This window comes from Nematolebias whitei, chromosome 18 (genome assembly GCF_014905685.2).
Source record: "Nematolebias whitei isolate Nwh7 chromosome 18, NemWhi1, whole genome shotgun sequence".
NCBI classification, from domain to species: Eukaryota; Metazoa; Chordata; class Actinopteri; order Cyprinodontiformes; family Rivulidae; genus Nematolebias; species Nematolebias whitei.
The window spans coordinates 29,684,458-29,706,199 of NC_056515.1; the positions used below are offsets into that span (position 1 = coordinate 29,684,458).

Sequence of the window (21,742 nt, forward strand, 5' to 3'; positions counted from 1 at the left end):
GTGGAATAAAACACATCTGACAGACTGCTTTGTGGCTGGTTACATAATGTCACACTCTAATTTATTTTTTGTTCTTTTTTGTCTTGTTTCTTCTAAGAATAAAGAAACGATCATTTGCAGATATCTGGCAAAAGTTCTCAAAATCTGACACATCCTCCTCTGTACTTTTAACATTTCAGTTTTAATCTGTGGCCCTCATTACGTCTCCTGACAGGTTTTATTCCCTCTGCAACTTCTCTTTAATCGCTTTCAAACCTTAGATCTTTCTAATTGTTGTCTTCTGCAATTATCTCTTCCAAAAGGGATGGAATGTATCTGGCTTTTTAATCGCTTCACATTTACCAATCATGCTTTATTTCCATCATAAATAATGTTAAATCTGTTTTGGTTACATTTTACTGGAAAGCATGCAATGCCTTATCTCACTTTAGCAAACTGTTGCCAACTTGTCTCCAGACTTTGCACACCCAACTAGTTAGAAAAAAAGATTCATAATCCTGAAAAAGGATAAACAAAACAAGAGCCCTCATTTGGCCTTAAAGCATATCTTGGATGAAGACTTTTGCCTCTTTCTCCATAACCTCAGGCTCAGTGACATCACAGCTGACCAGGTGCTCACCATTAGAAAGGACATCACTTCAAAAATGACTGGAATAGCCCTTTAAGGTGCACATGGTGAGCAAAACTATCAGGAAAGTTCTTATAATGTCTCTGCACACCTGCTGAACTGTAAAACATAAAAACTCATGTTGAAAATGTTAAATTATCTTAGCAAAGGATCAAACGTATAATAATAATAATGTGTTATGCAGTAGTGGGGAAAGTACTCGAACACTGTACTTATGTAAAAGTACAAATAAACGGACAAAAATGTACTCTAGTAAAAGTAGAAGTACCACATTAACATTTTTAGTTAAGTAAAAGTAAGTATTTGCTTTTAAAAATACTTAAATTATTCAAAGTAAAAGTACTTTCAGAATGTATTACCTAATATTGGTCTACAATATCATTAAGTGTGCCTACCATATGTATATTTTCTGTAATACATTAATAGTGTTGTGTCATTTTACTGAACAATGCTGCAGATAATACATGTTTTTATTGTGTTTACTCTGTGACACAGTTCACACTTGGACTTGTGATTCTGTGCATCAGAATTTCAGGGATGACATGCAGAGTTAAATGCCATTAAGTAAAATAATAAAGAGGAATAATTATACCTATGAAAGTTATGATTTAACACAAAGCAAAACCAGTGTGTCATTTTAACTGCAGTAAACACATTTAAGTAAAAGTTGTCTGCCTGAAAAAAGGAATATTAGACACAACTAACAAAGAAATAGACTGATCATTTCAACTCCAGTTTGTCATTAACTCTAGTTAAAATACTGTCTGGTCAACCTTGTAATGGGTCAATAGTGAACGATATTTTAACTTCCTGACATCATTTTCAAAACTTAGACCCAAATGTCGAGCCATTTAGAGACATCTCTTGTCTCCTAACATCCCATGAACTGACACATTTTAATGTTGAAGCAAGAATTTCTTGTTCAAGTATAGAAGAAGTTGGTGTTCAAAGTTTTTTTTTAGTCCAGTCTGGCTCTTTTGGGAGAGAGAATCTGTCCAGCTGTACTGAATAGTCTTTCATAATCTTTCAATAAGACCATGGTTGGCGCGTATCTTCTGTCTGACTCTCCGTGGTGGAATCCATTTTGGGTGTGTTAGTGGTGCTGTGGATGTGCCCAGCTCAGTGATGTATATACTTGAATATACATCATTGGCCCAGCTCTTCTTGAAGGTGGGTCTAACGTTACCTGCCCACTTTGCAGGGATTAAATGAACCAACTGCCTTCTCACTATTGGTTACTTTCAAACTAACGAACAAATAAAAAAAAACACAAGAATGTAACTTGTAACGCAACGCATTATAGAAATGTAGTGTAGTAGAAAGTACAGATACTTAATGTAAAATGTAGTGGTGTAAAAGTTGAAAGTACCCACATTTAACTCTACTTAAGTAAAGTACAGATGCATGAAAAATGTACTTTAGTACAGTAATGAAGTACTTGTACTTGGTTACATCCCACCACTGGTGTTATGTATTGTTGTCATTTCCCATACAATGGTGAAATTAGCTCTCTGCTTTTAATCCACCCACCACCAGGTGGAGCAGTGGGCAGCTATGGAAAGCGCCTGGGGAGCAACTGGGGATAGGGTGTCCGGCTCAGGGACATCACGAGATGTGAAATGAACGGGGATCGAGCCCAGGACCTTCAGGTCCTGAGTTGGCTGCCCTGCCCCTACCTACACCATCTCGACCCCCATATTGTCTGTCCTCTAATAAAACACACCACGGGAACTATAAACAAAATAATAAATATATTTATTCGTATTGATTATTGCACATTGCATTGTTATGAACAAATCTGATCAGAAGATCTGCAGTCTTTCTGGCTGCTGCATCTCTTTCAGGATGACTGTAGCCAGAGATATTTGGAAGTTTAGACACACCAAAGATCATTTTACACTTTAGAAAATATATGTAGAAACTCTTCTGAGAAGTGCAAGAAGTTATCATAGAAAATCGTAGGTATGGTACAATTTAGGTTTGCTGTTTTGAAAAGTTAGATGCATGTGACTGATATATACTGAAGCCAGCGTGGGATTAGTTTAGCTTTGCATCAAGGCTTAAATCAGCAGGAAACAGCGAGCTCAGCTCTGTACAAATACAGTGAAAAGGTCTTTCAGGTTTGGGAGCTTAATCCTCAGATTTTTGGTTTTGGATCGTCAGTCGCTTTCGTGGTTGGGGCGTGGTGGAGGGCGTGAGGGAGGAGGCGCTCTACAAGAAGGTGGAGGCGGCAGAGAGTTGGTTGGAGATGGAGGTTCGGAGACTTGGCTCTCGATGGCTGTGGGCAAGGCTCTGTTTGGTGGGGGGGTGTACCAGGGAGAGCTGTTGGAGGATGGTGGAGGAGTGGATGGTAGAGGAGGTAAGGTTGAAGTTGGTGAGGGGGGCAAGAGGTTCTGATCACCATCGGACGGGCGACGCTGATACCTTTGGGGCAAAGTGTAAACGGGTGTGGAGGGATGGTTGTAGATGGGGTAGCGAGGAGGAGGGTGGGAAGGGCTCCGGGTGAAGTTTATGCACCTGCCCTGCAATGGAAGCACAGAAAATATGAGTAATTATGGAACTGAAGATGTAAAGAAAAGCAAAATCCTGACGTCAAGAAACTGGGCACGACTAATTTTCTAAATTTCCTGTGGCTAACGACTGGCAGGTTTGGATGGAAAAAGCAAAATTTTCATTTATTGAATGTCATAAAAGAAAACAGCATTTTTGCCAACTCAGTCATGCAGATGCTGGGAACTGAAAAAGGCAGGCAGCATTTACACCTAATGACTTCTGCAGGCGCATTTCTCCAGATCATACTTTCTCCTTACCTTAGTCTACTTATACTGTTACGCTTTACATTTTCCTTAGTTTTGTTTTAAATCGAAGTCAGGTTTAACTAAAACCCTTTTTCTTATGAGTCATATATCATATCATTATCATATTTCATAGTCATAATTGGTTTCTTTTTATTTATTTAAACTTTATTTTACCAGGCAGGACATTAAGAACGGTTTCTTATTTACAGTATCACCCTGGTTTCCCATTAAAATAACTCCATTATCTCATGATTGTCACCTTGTAGTAATGGTACAATCTCATAAATACCATCTAATATTTATGAATTAGTATCTGATAATTATAAGATACCTTCAAAATTATGAGAAATCTCATAATTATGATTTAGTATTTCATACTCATAACAATAATTCATCATTCTGAGATATCTCAGCATGGTGACAGTATTTATAATCTATTTATTTTAACTTGTAATATCATTAAAATAAAACAAGTCCTAATTTGAAATGTCAAGTCATAAATATGAGATTTTATCTCTTAGTTCTCAGATACTGACTTAGATTTATGAGAATGAGACAATATTAGCAGATGTTACCTCATAAGTATGACACGCTGTCATATTTTGCCATGCTAGATGATATTTATGCCATGCCATGTCCTAACTATATATTGCTAAGTCATAGCGAGACACTAACTTATCTTGATTTGACTTAGAAGCTAAATCATCACATTCTGAGTCATGACCAGAGCAACTATATTTTTTATGTGCCAAATCATAACTGTGTGATATTATTTCATAATAATTAGATAGCTAGATCATAAACAAACAATGGCATCCCATAATTATGGCTTTTAGGTTTTTTTTTTTTTTTTAACATACCGATGGCACAAATGGGCTTCCATACTTATTTAAAATAACCACAATTAATGCTGTAAAATCTTCTAGGTTTCTTTTTTGTAATTTAATCTTTTGCCAACAAGCTTTTTTGTTTACACTTTTTTTTATATATATATATATAGAATCTGAATATATTTACTATTTTCCTGTTCTGCACTTATACTATTTGTTCCAAGTTGTATTACATGTTTTCTTTTTTAATGCAGTGTTGATGAGCCTATTGATGCTCGTCTCACCTTGTCTCCAGGGTAAGGTCGCATCACAGACACTCTGTCGTAGCCTTTTCTCAGGAAAACACACAGAGCGTCCAGCTTTCCCTGCAGAAATACCATCACAAACATGTAAAAAATAACTCCCAGCAGTCACAGTCGTGTCTATCTGCCAGAAATCCTTAAAAAAAATAAGCAAATCTATAGTTGTTAAATGAAAAATGGCTCTTCTGTTTAATTGGTTGCACAAATTTATAGAAAGATTTTATATGAAACTGACACTGATAAAGAATTTTTTTTGTTAAATAAAAACCACTAAACAGATCCTCAACAGATTCATAGAGGTTAGCTCAGTTCATGTCTGGTTCTTGTTACAGCCTATCCAGATCCAGTTGGCTAATATTTAAGGAAGCAGAACTTCAATAACTATTTCCTGATAAGACATCATCATCATTCTTAAAAGGCACTGAAGCAGACACATTTACTCACTACTTATAAAAAGGCACCAAACTTATGTTAAAGCACATAAAACACTGTAGATATAACACATGTACTCTGGGCTTTAGGACACGGTTTTGGCAATGATACCGCCATGACAGCCAAAGAAGTTCATGCTTTGATTAAAAGCTTAAAAATACCAAGCTGTTGACTATAGACCATGTGAGGAACTGAAAATTTGAATAAATTTAACAACTGTACAAAAGAATATAAGATATGTCATTAAGTTCATTTAAAAAACTGAATATCTGGAGCACCTTGATGGGAGAGTACCACTTGTGAGGCCGGATGGTTTTGTGCGTGTGATAGTAAGAAAGAGGTGGAGGTGGATCGTACTCCTGGGCGGGCATCACAACTCGTGCATTTTTGGCCTTTTCCAATTTGGCTCCTTCTTCAGTCGAGCCTTTGTCTCCCCAACGGACCTGGACCCAAACAGACATTTTGAAACAACACAGTTATAACAAAACATCTAGATGAACACTATTCTAATTGGCTATTGTGTTCAAATACACAAGCTTTTTTGGGTTTGGGAACAAAGTATGTTCACTTTTGAACTTTCAGTCTGCAAAATCTTATGATTCAGCATTACCATTAAATAAGCTACTCAATGAAACGTGAATGTTTCACTGCAGGGTCCGTTTTAAACCTCTAAAAATGCTAAAATGTCAGGAGTGAGTCAGAACTCCAGGAGTTAAACCAGCACTGTCGACGCAGCTTTGAAAGTTCATTATTTAAATTCACTCCCTTTCAGCTACTGCACAAAAAGCCTGAAAGGCTTCAACTTGGCAGAAAGAGACGCATAAATGAAGCCGTGCATACCTTCCATTGCAGTGGTTGGAATTATGTGTTTCTGGCAGCTTCAGGACCAGTTCGCAGGCTTCACTACCAGTCTGTAGAACATTTTATTCAGTCGGAATATAATCTGTTTATTTGACAGCTTCATCACACACGGACACATGATCCTTCGTGGTGCAGGATTGTATTTGCATGGTTATCACCCTTAACTATTCTTAAGTTGTACATTAAAACCTACTGAATCCTCCTAAATATACTGTATATATACAGTACTTAGACTGTTGTATCTAAAGTAATGAACTGCTGTGTTACCATTTCAGATAACTCACACAGGCTCCGACCCATAAAACCTTTTGTCTCTGATTCTACCAAGTATTTCTGCAGCGTTTGCAGTCTCCTGTCCAGCTGGCCTCCTCTTAACTCTCTCTGACTCTCAGTTTGTCACAACAATAAAGTGACTCGCTTTCATCCAGCGTCGGCTTGCGTGCTCCACTCTAAGGAATAAATTCCTGCCCCGCTTTGTACTCCTTCTATTTGATCTCGTTCCAAACTTTGATCACTTACTTTCTACTTGCTAAGGGCTGTGTTTAGCCACAGATTTCATCCGTGAACCTGAAACCAGTTAATGGAAAAGCTTTGATTTTAAACTTTTTACCGAGCCTGGAAGTTCTGCTTTAAGCCAGAGTTATTTATAGTTGTTGTGTCTTCACAGTTCAAAAAGATGAATGTCAGATTGGTTGTTCTAAGCCTGTCGTATAGTTGAATAAACTACTAGACTTCAGGCCACAGTCCAGGTGTAGACCATGTGAGAATAAGCTCTTTATTCTGACAATAAATATACTGCAAAGCCAAATGTTCAAAAGAACTAGAAACTGGGAGGATAAAGTCTTAAAATGATAGCTTAGATCTTGGGGTTTAGTGTGAGGGCTATAAACAGTTATTCTTGTACTTGTTGTCATAGATAACTCTTTGACTTCCTATTGGAGCAAAATAGAGCTTGTCTGCCTGAGACAAAGATCAATGTGAAGCACTCCATGTCTAATGTCAAAATTTTCACATTACTAAATGTATTTTAAATAAATATCTATATATATATAATTATATTATAATAATATTATAATTATATAAAAATATAATTGTATTTAACACCACTTCAGAAATCACAGTATTCCTACAGGAAGTGCCACATGCTGCATCAGAGCTGCTACAGATAGCTGTAATAGAGCTGCGATTTTTGGCCTGAGCCCCAAGCCCGACCTGAAATTTTGGCCCGGTCAGGCCAAAATTATGTACTTGATGGGCGGGCTGGGGCGGTCTCAGGCTTTTGATGCGGTTTTACGAATCATACAGCACAAAGAAAGCTAAATAAGAATGCACCATATAAAATTGTGTTAATCTGCTTGTGAAACCTGCTGACGTGTGTCAGGTCAGGTGCACGCTCAGGTCTGATCGACCCGTTGAAAGAGGTAAAAAAAAAGTCCAGTTAAGCTTCAGATGGACAACAGGCTCATCAGCCTCATGTCAAACTGATTTGCTTACAAAAGCAGTAAAAGCTTAATTTTTATTTATTTATTTATTTGCCAGGTTCGGGCCTATAATTACAATTAATAAGTCGGGTCAAGTCAAACTCTGAAAAAATGCATACGGGCTAGGGCCGGACCGGGTTGGATTTTTAGGCCCGAATGCAACTCTGAGCTGTACTAATGTGAAACTGAGCGTCATATGAAAGTTGATTAAATGGTGTTCACGTGAACCACTATGAAACTTTTGGAATTGAAGTTGTTTTAGGATGGCAGCAATGTACTTTAGTCTTAACCGCACTCAAACTAGCCTTTAGCTCATCAATCCAGGTTAGAGTTGCACTCAGGTTCAAAAAATCCAACCCAGCCCCAGCCCGCAGCCATCAGCTCTGAACTCCACCCGATCTGACGAATTGACAGTAATTACAGGTCTGACTCTGGGAAAAAAAACCCGACATTTTTAATAAAGCTTTGACTGCTTTTACAACCGACTATTATTAACGGTTGGCGGACGCACACGGCTGAGTAAAGGGGGCAGAAGATCGGAGCTGAGGAGTCGTCAAAGCGCATTAAATGCTTCCCCTGCTTCCGCCTGCACTGAACCCTGCTCTGGCATGTCGGATATTTTGTGATCTCACCTGTTTGGGTCATCGGTCGTGCACGCCCACTGAGTGCCGCAGCTGAATGAACATCCATTTGGGTGATGGATCGCTGGCAGTAGTCCATCTGAAGCTTAACTGAACTTTTTACCTCTTTCACCTGGCCCGTCAGCGCGCGGTCAAATGGCCGCATGCTAGGTGATAATACGGCAAGCCATGTTGGCATATAATTGGATCATCAGCCACATGCGTCCTTGACACAATAAAAAAAACAAACACCGACCTGGCCCGCACATTACGGACATTATTATTGCCCGGTCCAAATCCATAGCGGGCAGGGCCGGGCTCCAGGTTCGGGTTAGAAATGACAGCTTTAATCCAGGCGGAATTAAACACCATTTCTCTCACTATAGTCAAATTTAGAACAGGTAAGATAATAACTGTTAACAATATCTCCACTTAATCCCATTTCAGAACATACTAAGTACCACAAAGAAGCGCACAACTGAAACAAAGACCACAATCAGACCTAAGCTATGGCACTACGTGACACAGACACTGACGGCAAATGAAATGAAGGTGTGCTGATTAGAAACAGAAACGTTGTGTGACAGAGACCGGAAGTAAATTAACTAAAAGTGCAAGAAGTAAAATCAAGGAGAAAAAAAAGTTTAACAAAGATAATATATATATTTAAATAATTAAAGTTTAACATAACCAAAATCTGATTTGATCCAGGTTTATTAGTTTGGAATGAGTTTAGACCAAAGCAAAAATATGTATAAAATAATTCCTGTTTCCACATTGCTTCTATTTCTTCCCCTCTGGAAGCTCATCTAATAACACATTTAAAATCATATATCTTCCTCCACTTTGTGCTTGTTATTTTGGAAGATTTGTGGTATGATGTCAGTCGTTAACTTCCTGGCTGGATGATTTGGCTCAACAGGTTCGTTGAGTTTAGTCTTTTTGTTCTCAAAGATTCATTTACATTATTAGACTTTAATGTTTTACAATTTGTGCAAATGTGACCGTTTTCAGAAAGCAATGCAACCACATGATGACCCACTTTTAAAGAAACCACACTTAAATAGTAACGTCTTTTCCATAAAACCACACTTCTGTTTGTGTCTGGTTGTAATGCTGTGCGGTAGAATCATATTTTTGTCCGCCCTTGAATGATATTTATTATAAATTAATTCTCTTGCTCTCTGAGTTACCTCCATTCTCTTGATGCCCCCGACTCCACGGCCTCCGTAGTATGATGCATCTACAGTGGGCCACCTTTTCTTAGGAAAACCATCCTCGTCATCCTAAAGATAAGAACCATGTGTTTATTTGTGGTGAACTCAATAGGATAAACTTATTTACAGAAAGCAAACTGATCAGTGTATGTAACTAAAACAGAAAAGAGAAACCTACAGAGATATCCTCTATAACTGGAGGAGGTGGCTCATGAATAACCTGCAAAGCAATTAAAAAAATATATATTTTAATCATTGTCTTATTGTGCGTTTGTTTTTTTAATTCAAGTGCAAAACCATCATTCATGTAGGAGGCATTGCTCTTTTAGATGATTAATGCAGTGTCGTACCACAGTGCAGCATAGAGGCCAGAACCACCAGAGCAGAGCCATGGTGAGCAGGAGCAGCAGGACGAGCAGCGCGATTCCCACTAAGGTCCCATCAGACTGCAACAGAAACATGAAAACACTGGTTGAAGCTGACAAACTGATTTTTCTGTGCAAAAGACAAGGAACAAAAGAAAAAAATCTCTCAGCTGTAACTCATCTTACAAAGTCAGTAATACTCATAATATTGCCTTGATTTTTGTTTTTGTCCATCACATGATAAGCTTTTGTCTCCTTTATACTCACACAAGTAACAGCAGTAATAGTGACAGAGCTTGAAATGAAGCTGAGGCCATTATTCAAGCTGACGTAAAGCGTGGCTGACCTGCAGAGATGATAAGACGATTAAAACAGTCAAATAATGCGTCTCCAATCACAAATGGTCAGTGGTGGATGGCCAATAGGGGGCGCTAGGGCCCACCACTCACCACATTACCTTGAATAAGACATAAAAAAAAAAAAAATTAAAAAAAAATTTATTTTTTTGTTGTGTAAGATAAATATTTTATAATTAATGATGAGTAAAGTTGATTCGTTCGTCAACGTTGTCTGATTGTTGATGTATTTCCACCCTGGGGGCGCGTCTTTGCCCATAGACTCTCGTTAAAAGTTGTACATGCACAGTTAGCTCCTCTTCATTACAAAAGATAGGACTATTCTGGGCTCACCTCTCCTGCACCCAATGCAAGGATGCATTCAGCTCTGGGTGCAAAGATGCAAAGATCGTGCTTCCGGAGCAGATCGTTCAGTGACACAACCAGGCTATAGCTGCTGCAGGTAGACTTTAAGCCATTGGAAGCCCGTTATCTAATGTTATATGTTGCCATTTCTGACTGATATGCCTCTCAACTTTTAAATGTCTCTATTTGTGAAAAAAAACTTCAGCTGACTGTGTATTATAAAAGTGGAAACTGGTGAGTTTGTTTGTTTCTGGAGCTATGCTATCGCTATAGCCTCCAGGTTATTGTATTGGGCTCTGTGATAAAGCAATGCTATTGCTACAACATTTATTTGAATGTGCTTATAAAAAAAATCTAACATTAATACTTTTCTATACTAAATGTCACTGATTATATTTTACTATTTCTGAGCACTTGCATTTGCATTGATCTGGATAATGAAAATAAGCCTCTTGCAATAACTAGCTCCTACTGTTAACACTGAAGCATTTAAATGGAAGGTACATTGAAATGGTGAAATGCTGTTGCTATTTTGTGTGCTGAGGACCGGTGCAATATTAGGACCTTTAATATTAAGAATATTTACGAGTACTCAAATAATGAGCTTGATTCTATTTAGGTACCACATCCCTCCAGCAGTCAAACCAAGATCTTATTATAAACCATCTTATATAAATATTATTTATGGCACATATATATGTATATATATGCATATGTCTATTTTGGAGTTATAGCCCCCATGGAGAAAACTCCACCAGCTGCCACTGCAAATGGTTTATGCAAGAATTGCCTATCACTTTTCAAAGTCACAACCAGGATAAACTGTGGCCTTTTTTGTATCTTACAGTGGCTGTTTTGCATCAATATTTGATTCTTTTGTTCCTGATATGGGTTATTTCACAACTTTCTGAGAGCTAAGGCTCAGTTTCCTCTAAATGTTTCTGGCTCTGAAGAGAACACTCATAACATAAGAGTGGGTATGCAAATATAATCAGGTTTGAACAGAAATTACTTACGTTGCAAATTTTTCCAGAATAGGAGCTGGACACAGAAGGTAAGTATCCCTCACCACCAAAGGCCTCTTCACTGTGGAAAACAGAAGTTGAGCATATATTTAGAGAAATAAATCACATGATAAGTCTGTGAGGCAGTGGATGTTTTTTTTTTCCTCTCTCTTTCAGTTTTAAAACTTCAGAAGTTTCCATCCTGAAAATAGTGGTTTGCTATTAAATTCCTGGACTTCCTCTTTTAGTGGAAAGTGAAGAAAATAAGTGAGAGTTTGTGGTTTATTTGTCTCGGCTGAGGGAGGCTTTAACATGTGCTGAAGACAGCAGCTCATCCCTGATGAGATCCACATTCATCTTCAAACACTCCTCTTCTGAGAAACGATGAGCATTTTTGCAGCTGATGTCAAGCATAGGTAGATGGAAGGTTTGGAAAGCAAAGTGGTGTATAAAATTCTACCTGGCAACCATCCTCACAGGCAACATGGTGTCTTAGTCTTCATATGTTAAATGAGGACAGATTTGGCTCATTGTGTGTTATTATGAATGAATATTCTTACTGGACAAATAGTTCATTTACTGTCTACAGTTAACTGAAATTTACACCTCAGGAGTGACAATGTACATAAAATGTGTTTTTTATGTTTCTCACCCATTGGATTAAAATTTTAATTGCTGTTGCTTACCACCATAACAGACATAAAATTAAAACTAATTTAGCAGCTGAACAATTTGGTTTGGCAAATTAAAAAAATATATAATAAAAAACCTAGTTGAGTTATGACTGTCCTTGTGCATTTTTTTTCCCCCTTACCTTGTGATAACCACACCTGCACTCACTCAGTAATCACCTATTCTTGCATCACCCTCAGTTATTCCCTCACTGTTTTTCACTTCTGTGCTTTTCTATGTTCCATTCAAACTCCCTTAGTTTTCCTTTTGTGTTTGTTGCCTCATCAGCCTTTAGTTGTATCTGTTATTAAAAGTCTTGATTTCATTCATCAAAGTTCATGCTCAATAATCCATGTAAAAAAAAAAAATCCAGAAAAATAACATCTGGTCCTCTGGGCGGTTTCCTTTTGTTGAAACATTTCATCTTTCATCCAAAGGACTTCTTCACTCCGAGGAGCTACAACAAACGTAATCTTAAAAGCACCTTCACATAATTCAACAAACAGAAACTGTCCAGATGACCTGATTTAGTTTTGTTGGAATTTTTTACCTGGATTATTGAACATAAGCTTTGATGTTTTGAACCACTTTGGTCATGATTGCCTCAGAGGAGTTGACAGGGGAGAGGGTGGACTCCAGAAACCATCTTGGCACCATCAAACTGGTTGGTTCATTATATTAGGGTGCTACTTGTGGGACTGAGTTTGTTGTGGCTCCTCGGACTGATGAAGTCCTTTGGATGAAAGGTGAAATGTTTCAACACAAATAAGCCATCCAGAGGACCTGACTTATGTTAACTTAACAGTTTGAGCTATTTAATCGACTTGTAAAATAACATTATTCATCAATTAGGTCTCAACTTTTTCATTTGGCAGTAGACCGATATTGTTTTCAGGATGATGACAATTCTTGATTTATTTGTTTATTTTCAACATGGCCATAAATTTAAATATCGACTGTCCGTTTGCCACGTTGAGGTTGTTGATCCTGAAGACATATTTTTCCTCTCTGTGCTGGTAAGTTGTACCACAATCTGCTCTCAGCTTTAATGAAGAATAGTTATTTGTTGTCCAATACAATATTTTACTAACATCTGTCATACATGGTTCTGTTCTGGGTCACGTGCAGCTGATGACTGTCTCCAGTGGTCGTTTTGTGAGACACAGGGTACATTGCAAGTTCACCACAGGGACACAGAGACAAATGAGATCATCACACGTCACCCACACCTAGATACAATTTAGAATCATCAATTAACCATGCATGAAAATGTTTTGTTCTGAAAATGAGTACAAATATGCCTGCATGAGGTGAATATGCAACAAGGTTGCAGCAGAGCTTCAAGCCGTGGACCTTCTCGTTGTAGCAACAATCAACATCCAGCTTTTATCCTATTATAAATATTACACATATAAAGTGGAATACCGCATTTCACCTTCTTTAGTTTAATTCTGTTTTAAACTAGTTCTGTAAAATGTTTTTGCAGATAAAAAAATTGTTACATTTTTATTATTTTCTGCTGTTTGATTGATTCCAACCCCTGTTTTCATGCAGATTATGTATCTTTGTATTATTAGAGGTCTATTCCTAAGAAAGTTCTGATTTAAAATAATTTTTAAAAAAATTGTTCAACCCTTGTTTTGGTAGACCACTGAGCTGAAGAACAATAAGAAGTTGTGTTTTTTCATATAAAGTTCTACAAAAGGAATCTTAAAATTGTTTTATTGTTGTTTTACAGTTAATGTATCTATTATCTTAACAAGCCAGCAATAAAACTACAAAAAACTTACTCAAAGTACTTGTATCATTGATACGGAAGCTGCAGAGGACTTTCTCCACATCTCTGGAGTGAAGGAAACCATTTCCTCTCACGACCACCTGGAAGGTTTCTAAAAAAAGAAATAAAAGTGTTGCCCCTTATTACGTATTTGTGTGCATTATATTAAAAGAAAAAGACTGAATCAGCATAATATAATATAATATAACATGTGCAACTTTTGGCAGTTATGCTCATGGTTTTTTTTGTTACCTCCTTCACAAATGCTGGAGGGTTCCACAGCCAGGATCTCAATGCACGATCTCTTCAGGATCTGACACAAAAACATTAAATCATGTCAAGAAGTTACAGTTTGTTAGTCATGATTTGGTTATCTTTTTGAAAACATTCTGATTACCGAGTCGATGACCCCTTGCAACGCTTGAAATCCATCATCTACAGGAAAAACGTGGTCCTTACTGTCAGCTATAGTGGATAGCTGAAAGAGTCAAAAGTTTTAATATATGTTTAAATTATTATTTATCTTAACTTCTTGACTTGGCTGGTTCTCAAACTATCTATCAGGTCAGAGGCAATGTGTTTGACATAACAGTACTTCATCTAACTACCTAACGGTCACCAATGGTGTGCCACAAGGCTCAGATTTAGGTCCCACTCTTTTTACAAATTACATAAATAATGTAGGTCTAAACATTCCTGACGCGTCTTTGCATCTCTATGCCAATGACACTGTTGTTTATTTCCGAGCTAACACAGTTGCCAAGGTTTTCCAGCTTCTACGGTCTGCATTTGACATGATTCAGTCAGACTTATTCCATCCAAAGCTGGTGCTAAATGCTGACAAACCCAAAGGGATGTTGTTTCCCAACAGAAAGTTGGTGCCAGCAACTCTTCCTCCTATCTCATCCATGCATGGTGTTCCTATTGAGTTTGTAGATTCTTACAAATACTTGGGAATTTTGGTCGATGCACATCTCTCTTTTAAACCACATATTGAAAACTTGATGAAGGAACTGGAATTAAAACTGGGTTTATATTTCAGAAATAGATCTTGCTTAACTCTGAATGCCAGAAAACACCTTGTAACCGTTACCTTCCTACCGGCCATTCACTATAGTAACATTATTTACATGAATGCCATGCCAGCTCCTTACAAATGTTTGATGCTGTCTACCATGGCACACTAAGATTCATAATTGTCTGTAACTACCATATCATCACTTCACCCTGTACTCCTTGGTCAGCTGGTCATCACTGTCTACACATAGGCTCTCACACTGGTTCATTTCCATCTATAAATCCCTCCTTGGTCTGCTTCCTTCTTATATCTCCTCCCACATGTCACACCGTCAGTGCAGTTACAACGTGCGCTCTCAGGCCATCATTACCTGCAGCCTTCCCTCAGTACAGACTGAACTTGGCAAATAAACCTTATACTCAGCTCTTGTAACCTGGAACACCTTGCAACAGGAACTGAAGCTGTCCACCTTAATTTCTTTAAGGGGTTTCAAACATTTGATAAGGTCAATAGAACAATCAAAGCACATATGTTCTTGTTTTTAGTATTTCACCCTGTTTTATGGCACCCTGATTTATTGTTTTATACACTACTCTTAATTTAACTGCATATTTTTTACTATAGTTTATTGTTGTCATTGTCTACTGTTTTGTTGTCTGTACTTTATATGTTCTGTCTGGAACATGTCCCTCTTGTAAATGAGTCCCCGTGGCTCAATGAGGCTAGCCTGTATAAATAAAGATTGAATGAAAAAGCAGAGTGCTTACTTGTGTTTCGTTGAAGTCTTTCACCCCCACACAGTACACTGTGGCTCCTAACTGACGTGCTCTGCTGGCCTGATTCAAAACAACATTAAATTTAATAAAACGGTAATAAAAGATGTTAAATGACTTGATGAGATCATCAAGGAATCGTGGCAGAATGAGAAAAGAAAAGCTCCCTATTGTCTCATCTTTCACCTCCAGCTGTGCCTGATCGAACTGATTCTTCCTCAGTTCTCCGTCTGTCAGGGCGATAATGACGCTGGCTGTCCGGTAACCTGAAAAACAAAACTGCTGGTTCAAATGTGCAATAACGTCTCAACTTATCCAATAAAATCCAACATAAAGTCTAGTTTTCAATTCAAGCAACAACAAAAAAGTAAAAGCACTGGATTCTGACATTTTGAGTTGATTCTAAAAAGTTTTGCTCACCATGTCCAGCCCCGTAGTAAATTTGCTGGCTAGCCTGGGGGGAAAAGTTTGAGAGGTTAAAAGCTATAAATTTAAATTGGCCTTGTTTATATAGTTTAATCCAAACCATTAGTTTATTGAATTACTTTATGAAGTCCTTTGTCCATGAAGGTGTCTCCGCCTGGCTCCACCATCTGCAGCTCCTCCAGTCCGGCACGGATCTTATCTCTGATTAATAAACAAACAAAACAACACTGATCACAACAAATTATAACTCTTAGAATATTTATTTTTTCAAAGTTAGCGTAGTCTGTGTTTAAACACCTGTCTTCTGTTAGAGCCATGAGTATCCGTCCTTCCGTTGAAAACACAATAAAAGACATCCGCAGCTGAGGACTAGACAGACAAAATAAACTTTATTTACTATGATTTTAAATAGTCTTATTGTTTGTGTGTGTGTGTGTGAACACACCTGATGAACTTTTGAGCAAGATGATCCACAAAGTAATATATCTCATTCCAATAATCTTGCACACTGCCAGACCTAAAACATAAAAACAGTTCAGTGCAGTGACGCATACTTTATCTGATACTAATCTGAGTGTGTCGTGCAAAAAAGTAGCAATAACTAACATTGAAATGTGCTAACGATTTGGGTGATACGGATCTTAAAAGGTGTCTTAATAAAGTTTAGCTCAGCTGTTGAAGCTGTACTGTCAAGAACAAACTGAGAGTTTGATTATAAGCACTTTATTTAATTCTTTGACCAACAGTTTGCTCAAAGTTACATTCCAGATGAAGCTGATGCTGAACAGCTGACACTGGAGAAAGTTAAGGAGAATGCTGAAAACATTATGTTTCAGGCTAGACGAACCAGTTCTTACTGAATATCTAATAGGGTTTAATTATTTGATAACAGTATTTTTCTGCCTATAAGTCGCAGTATTTTTGCATAATTAGCATGCCCTGCGACTTATACACCGAATCGACTTATTTATGTTTTTTCCCCATATTTATTGTATAAAACAATTTTTGGCTGAGATATGACCGTTTTCATTCATTCTGACACTGAAAATATTAAACACTAACATTTTCAGACGCTAGATGGCACTCAATTAGTATGACATGCCGTTGTGTCATGTAATAGATATAAGTGGCTATTGATGACACAATCTGCTTGCCATAGACGCAACCTTCGTCCAGCTCCGGGATGGAGCGACCGTCAAATCAGATTCATTTTGCTGCGCTGCCCCAGCAAAATAAAGCTGATTTGACCTCTGAAGTGCATTTATTAAGTAAATGTTCAACTGTGACACACGTTTACTATAATGTCAAGCAAACAAATAACTGTTTTTAGGTCGCTATCTTGTTAAATTTTGAAGAAATGCACGTTCCTCCTTCCTGACTTCCTCCCTCAGAGTGCGCTCCCGGAGCACCGAGGCAGCGTGTACTTTTGAAATGCATCTGATGAAACTGTCAAAGTGCATTTATTAAGGAAAAGTTAAACTGAGACCCACCTTTTCCGGCCCATATTTCCAGGTTTGGCCCGTATTTCCATGTTGTCAGTGATGACGTGTAACAAATGCAACGCGTAACAAATGTGACACGTTAGCAGTGACGCATAATAAATGCGACTTACATGGCAAAGCGACATATTTATGTTTTTTTTCCATTCTATTAGACGTATTTGGCCTGATGCAACTTATTTGGTGGTGCAACGTGTACGGCGGAAAATACGGTATATCTATCCATCAATTTTCTGCGACTTATCTGTGGTCAGGTCACAGAGACAACAGATTCAGGAGAGCAACCCAGATATCCCTCTCCTTACTGAGACTTTCCAGCTCCTTTTGGGAGATCCCAAGCTGTTCCCAGGTCAGAGGGGAAACATAAATCCTCTGGGTCAGCCCTTGGGCCTCCTTCACGTAGGATGTGCTCAGAAAGCCTCCAAAAGGAGGTTCAGGAGCTTTCCACAATCAGATGCTCAAACCACATCAACCGACTCATTTCGGTGCAGAAAAGCTGCAATTCAATGTGCACTTCCTGAAAGTTTCATTTCATTTCATCCAGTGGTTCATAACACTTCAAAAGCCCACAAGCACACACACCGATGCAATCAAAAACCTTTTGGTGGCAGGCAATTAAAAAAATAGTTTCCAGGAAAAATTATATTTGACTATTAGAATGAATCAGACTGAGCTCAAGTCAAAACCTTGAAACTGTGCTAAAATATTATGTTGATCCTCAGTATATTGTTTCTGTGACAAAATGTCATGACATGAAAGACAAAACTTTGTGGACAGAAAAGCAAAGTAAGAAATAATTATTGCCTTGTATGATGCACAAAAATTATTATTTTTTTATTTATTTTGCACTAAGTGATAGATCATTTCCATTTAGAGGCTTAAAAATAGCCCATGCGTAGTTTGGACCATGGTTCTGTTTTGGCTTTCTTCAGGTCCAGATGTTAGAGTTTGCAGCTTTGACAAACAAATCAGCAGAAGAACACAAACATTTCAAGTGCACGTCAGTAATTAAGTGGAAATTTGGGGTTAAAACAGCCTCCACCTCCTCCCACTCTGGACTTGTCCTCCTGTTTTCATTTATCCAGCAATGTGAGTCCAAGAGGCGAGATGAGCCAAAAAGCCAGGATCTTTGGAACATCTGGCTCTCATGGAGAAAGGGTTCTGCTGTCTAAAGAGCAGATTTGAGGCTGCTCCTGTCAAAGAATTACGACCGCAGTTTGACAGCAGATGTCCCTGCAGAGCGTTTTATCATTTCAGATCATGTATAAACACATTACAGATGAAGAAGTGAGGGCAGAAACATGCTTGAAACCAGCATCTGAACATGTGACACATAACTGAGCTTCATGTTAACGTCATGAATGGTGTAATTTAAAACTTACTGCTGCATTTTCAAAGGATTTAGAAAACAATTTGGTGTTTGATGAGGAAAATTGCACAACGCTGCTTTCATGGCTTAGATTACACTAACATGCATTAGCAAATTTAACAATTAGAAGTAATTCTCGCCTTCCACTGAATGTGACAAAATAGTGTTTTTGATTGTGTGTTTGTGTGTAGGTGCATTAATCAGCGCTGCTAATAAAATACCTAACAAATCAATGAACTGACTTTAATGGAAAGTAATCATTAAGGCACATCTACAACTGATTAACTCTGGCGTCAAACCAATTTAAATTGCCACCACTGCTAACACAGAAATGACTAAATCTCAGTGAATGTTACTGATATAGGGCCTAAATTTGGAGTGGTAGTAGCTGAGAGTCATTTGCAACACAACCCAAGCCGTAACAGATCAGGCAAGGTATTGATAAAATTGAAACAAAATCATTTAAAAGGTAAATAAAATAGGTATAAAGCTCATTTGCCAAAAAAAAAAAAAAAAAAAAAGTGGTGGGCAATATGCTAGCCCATTAATTTATAAAGCATTGATGTGAACTTTATTTTAATTAGGTTGGAAATTTGACATTTAAATAAAAACATAATTAAAGACCTCTTTTAGATTTCTGCAAACATTGGACACTTTTCACAACTTGTTGGATTATTCTGCAGCTCAAATTAATAAACTGATTGCGAACATAGAAGAGTTAAATAACTGTAAGCTGTTGTCATGGATTTATTTAATTATTTATTTTTGCATATCACCATCATTACAGTAAACTGCTCCAGACAAATGCAACATGTTCCTTTGGCATAGCTCTGTTTCTCGTCTCATTTAAAAAGTTTAGAATTATAATTGGCCAGTTTTAGCCTAATAGAGTCTTTGGAGGACAACGTGTCAAGGTATATCGAACCACACTCAGATAAATTATGCAACAAAGTCTAAACGTCCCTCCTGAGATAAAATAAAAGAGCAGCACTCACTTGTCCAGAACAAAGAAGAGGTCAAATCCTCCATAGCAGGACGACCCTGGTTCCTTCATTTCATAAATCTGTGCACCAACCACAAGGATCCCCACCATTATGCCCAGTTCCACGCAGAGCTGGGTCTGTCTGCACCAGAACTGGACCATCTCCCTGAGTTTAGGACAGTCAAAGTGAGAGTGAATATAAATCTTGTCCAAATTGAGTTGTCCTCTTGACCTCTCTTTCAAAGGGCTCTGATGTGGAAGACCATCTGGTGAAGAGGGATCTCCATGGCATCAAGTGCTCTTCTCTGGATTAAAGTCCCATCTGAGCTGCAGCAGACCCACATCAGCAGAGGAGGAGGGAGTCTCAGGATCTTCTTTCACACTCAGTCAAACAGCACGAGTTGTGCACAATAATAAAAAACACACGTGATTTCCTGCTTTCGTCATCTGACAGTGAGAATTAATTGTGTTTTTTTTAGAAAGCCTTTATTCTTGGACACGCTTTTCTTTGTTTTCTTCAGTTCTGTAGGATTTTGTGTTTTATCCATCAGTGCCACACTGTGGTCAAAACACAAACCGTGCAAATCATTCAACAAAATGAGAACAATGAATGTGTGCAGACATGACGACTTGTTTCATTGTTTATAACGGCATTTTGATCTGTGGACTAACTTTGAACATCCAACACTAAAAACTCTCACAGCTGTCAAATAAAACCTTCAAATGAGCAGTAAAAGTTTTAAGTTTAGGAATAGGAAACAAATCAAGCAAAGATCTGATGGACAGCATGCCCTTCCTGACACAACCTGGGCTCAAACCCGCAACCTCAGGATTACAAGACCACGGCACTGACCACCAAAACTATAGCCCCAACAAGTTTTCAGCTAATAGCTCTTTGAAATCATTCGGTTGGTGATGAAATGCTATTTTGTGTGTTTAGCTGTGGTATATTTACTTTGTAAGTTGTTTTTATAGATACAAAAAAAAATGAACCTATGTGTCTAATGGAAGGCTGCTTCATGTAACAAAATTAAAACCAGTTAAAAACTCATTCGTTAAATTGATTGTTCAAGTTCTAGTTGTTTATTTGTCATATGCAAGGTCAACACAAGGTTAACAGTACAATGAAGTGCTTAAGATGAGAAGAACATGATTGATTCGCTAAAAGATCAAAGAGCAAACAAACAAGAAAATATTAAAATCATGCAATTAGGGTACATAAATAATGTACCAAAAGGTGAAAAAGTTATTATAATATTGACAAGGTCCTAAAGAGAGATAGTAAACAACAACATGGTAGAATATAACAGTACAACAGGATGAATTTGAATGAATAAGTATTTCAAGGTAGTAAAATAAGCTAAAATGCACATGACATACATACATACATATATTTTTATATATGTGTATGTATGTATGTATATGTGTGTATATATATGTGTGTATGTATATTGCACATAATTAACATATACAGGTTGTGTGACTGGTTATTGTACAGGTAGTGACACTGAGATTGAATTATGATGGTAAGGTAGATACATAGATACTGTATCATACATGATACAGCCGCACAGTGCAGCAGCAATAAATACTAAACATACTGGCTGTCACAAGCTAATATTAGTCATATTAGTTGTCACAGATGTGGCTTGGTGCAGTGTTATTGCCAGTTGTTCAGTGTTATTTATTGAGAGACAGCTTGTGGGTAATAGCTGTCCTTTAGACTTTTCGTACATGATCAAAGACTCCTGTATCGTCTGCCTGAGGGTAGCAGATGGAAGAGTCCTTGTGCTGGGTGGGTGTGGTCCTTAATGATGCTGCGTGCTTTACACAGACATTGGCTGTGGTAGATGTCCTGGATGGTGTGGACACTGGTACCAGTGATGTCCTCTGCCGTTTGCATCACCCTCTGTTGTGTTTCCTGGCTCTGACTGGTGCAGTTCCCGTCTGGTTGTAACTTGTCTGCTTTGTGATGACATAACCCTTC

At 37.9% G+C, this 21,742-nt stretch overlaps 1 protein-coding gene across 1 annotated transcript; it reads right to left on the reverse strand.

The window, feature by feature from the left end:
• Nucleotides 1-2,787: 2,787 nt before the first annotated feature.
• Nucleotides 2,788-19,917, reverse strand: LOC119424667 (anthrax toxin receptor 1-like). The gene is made up of 18 exons (XM_037692158.1): nt 19,769-19,917; nt 16,351-16,422; nt 16,203-16,274; nt 16,025-16,106; nt 15,900-15,933; nt 15,666-15,745; nt 15,474-15,542; nt 14,086-14,166; nt 13,941-14,001; nt 13,702-13,800; nt 11,252-11,321; nt 9,802-9,880; nt 9,520-9,615; nt 9,348-9,389; nt 9,146-9,238; nt 5,269-5,433; nt 4,541-4,621; nt 2,788-3,150 (listed from the first exon to the last, which is right to left on the reverse strand). Exons 1-18 carry the CDS (start codon nt 19,915-19,917, stop codon nt 2,788-2,790), a joined length of 1,788 nt encoding a protein of 595 aa, XP_037548086.1.
• Nucleotides 19,918-21,742: the final 1,825 nt, after the last annotated feature.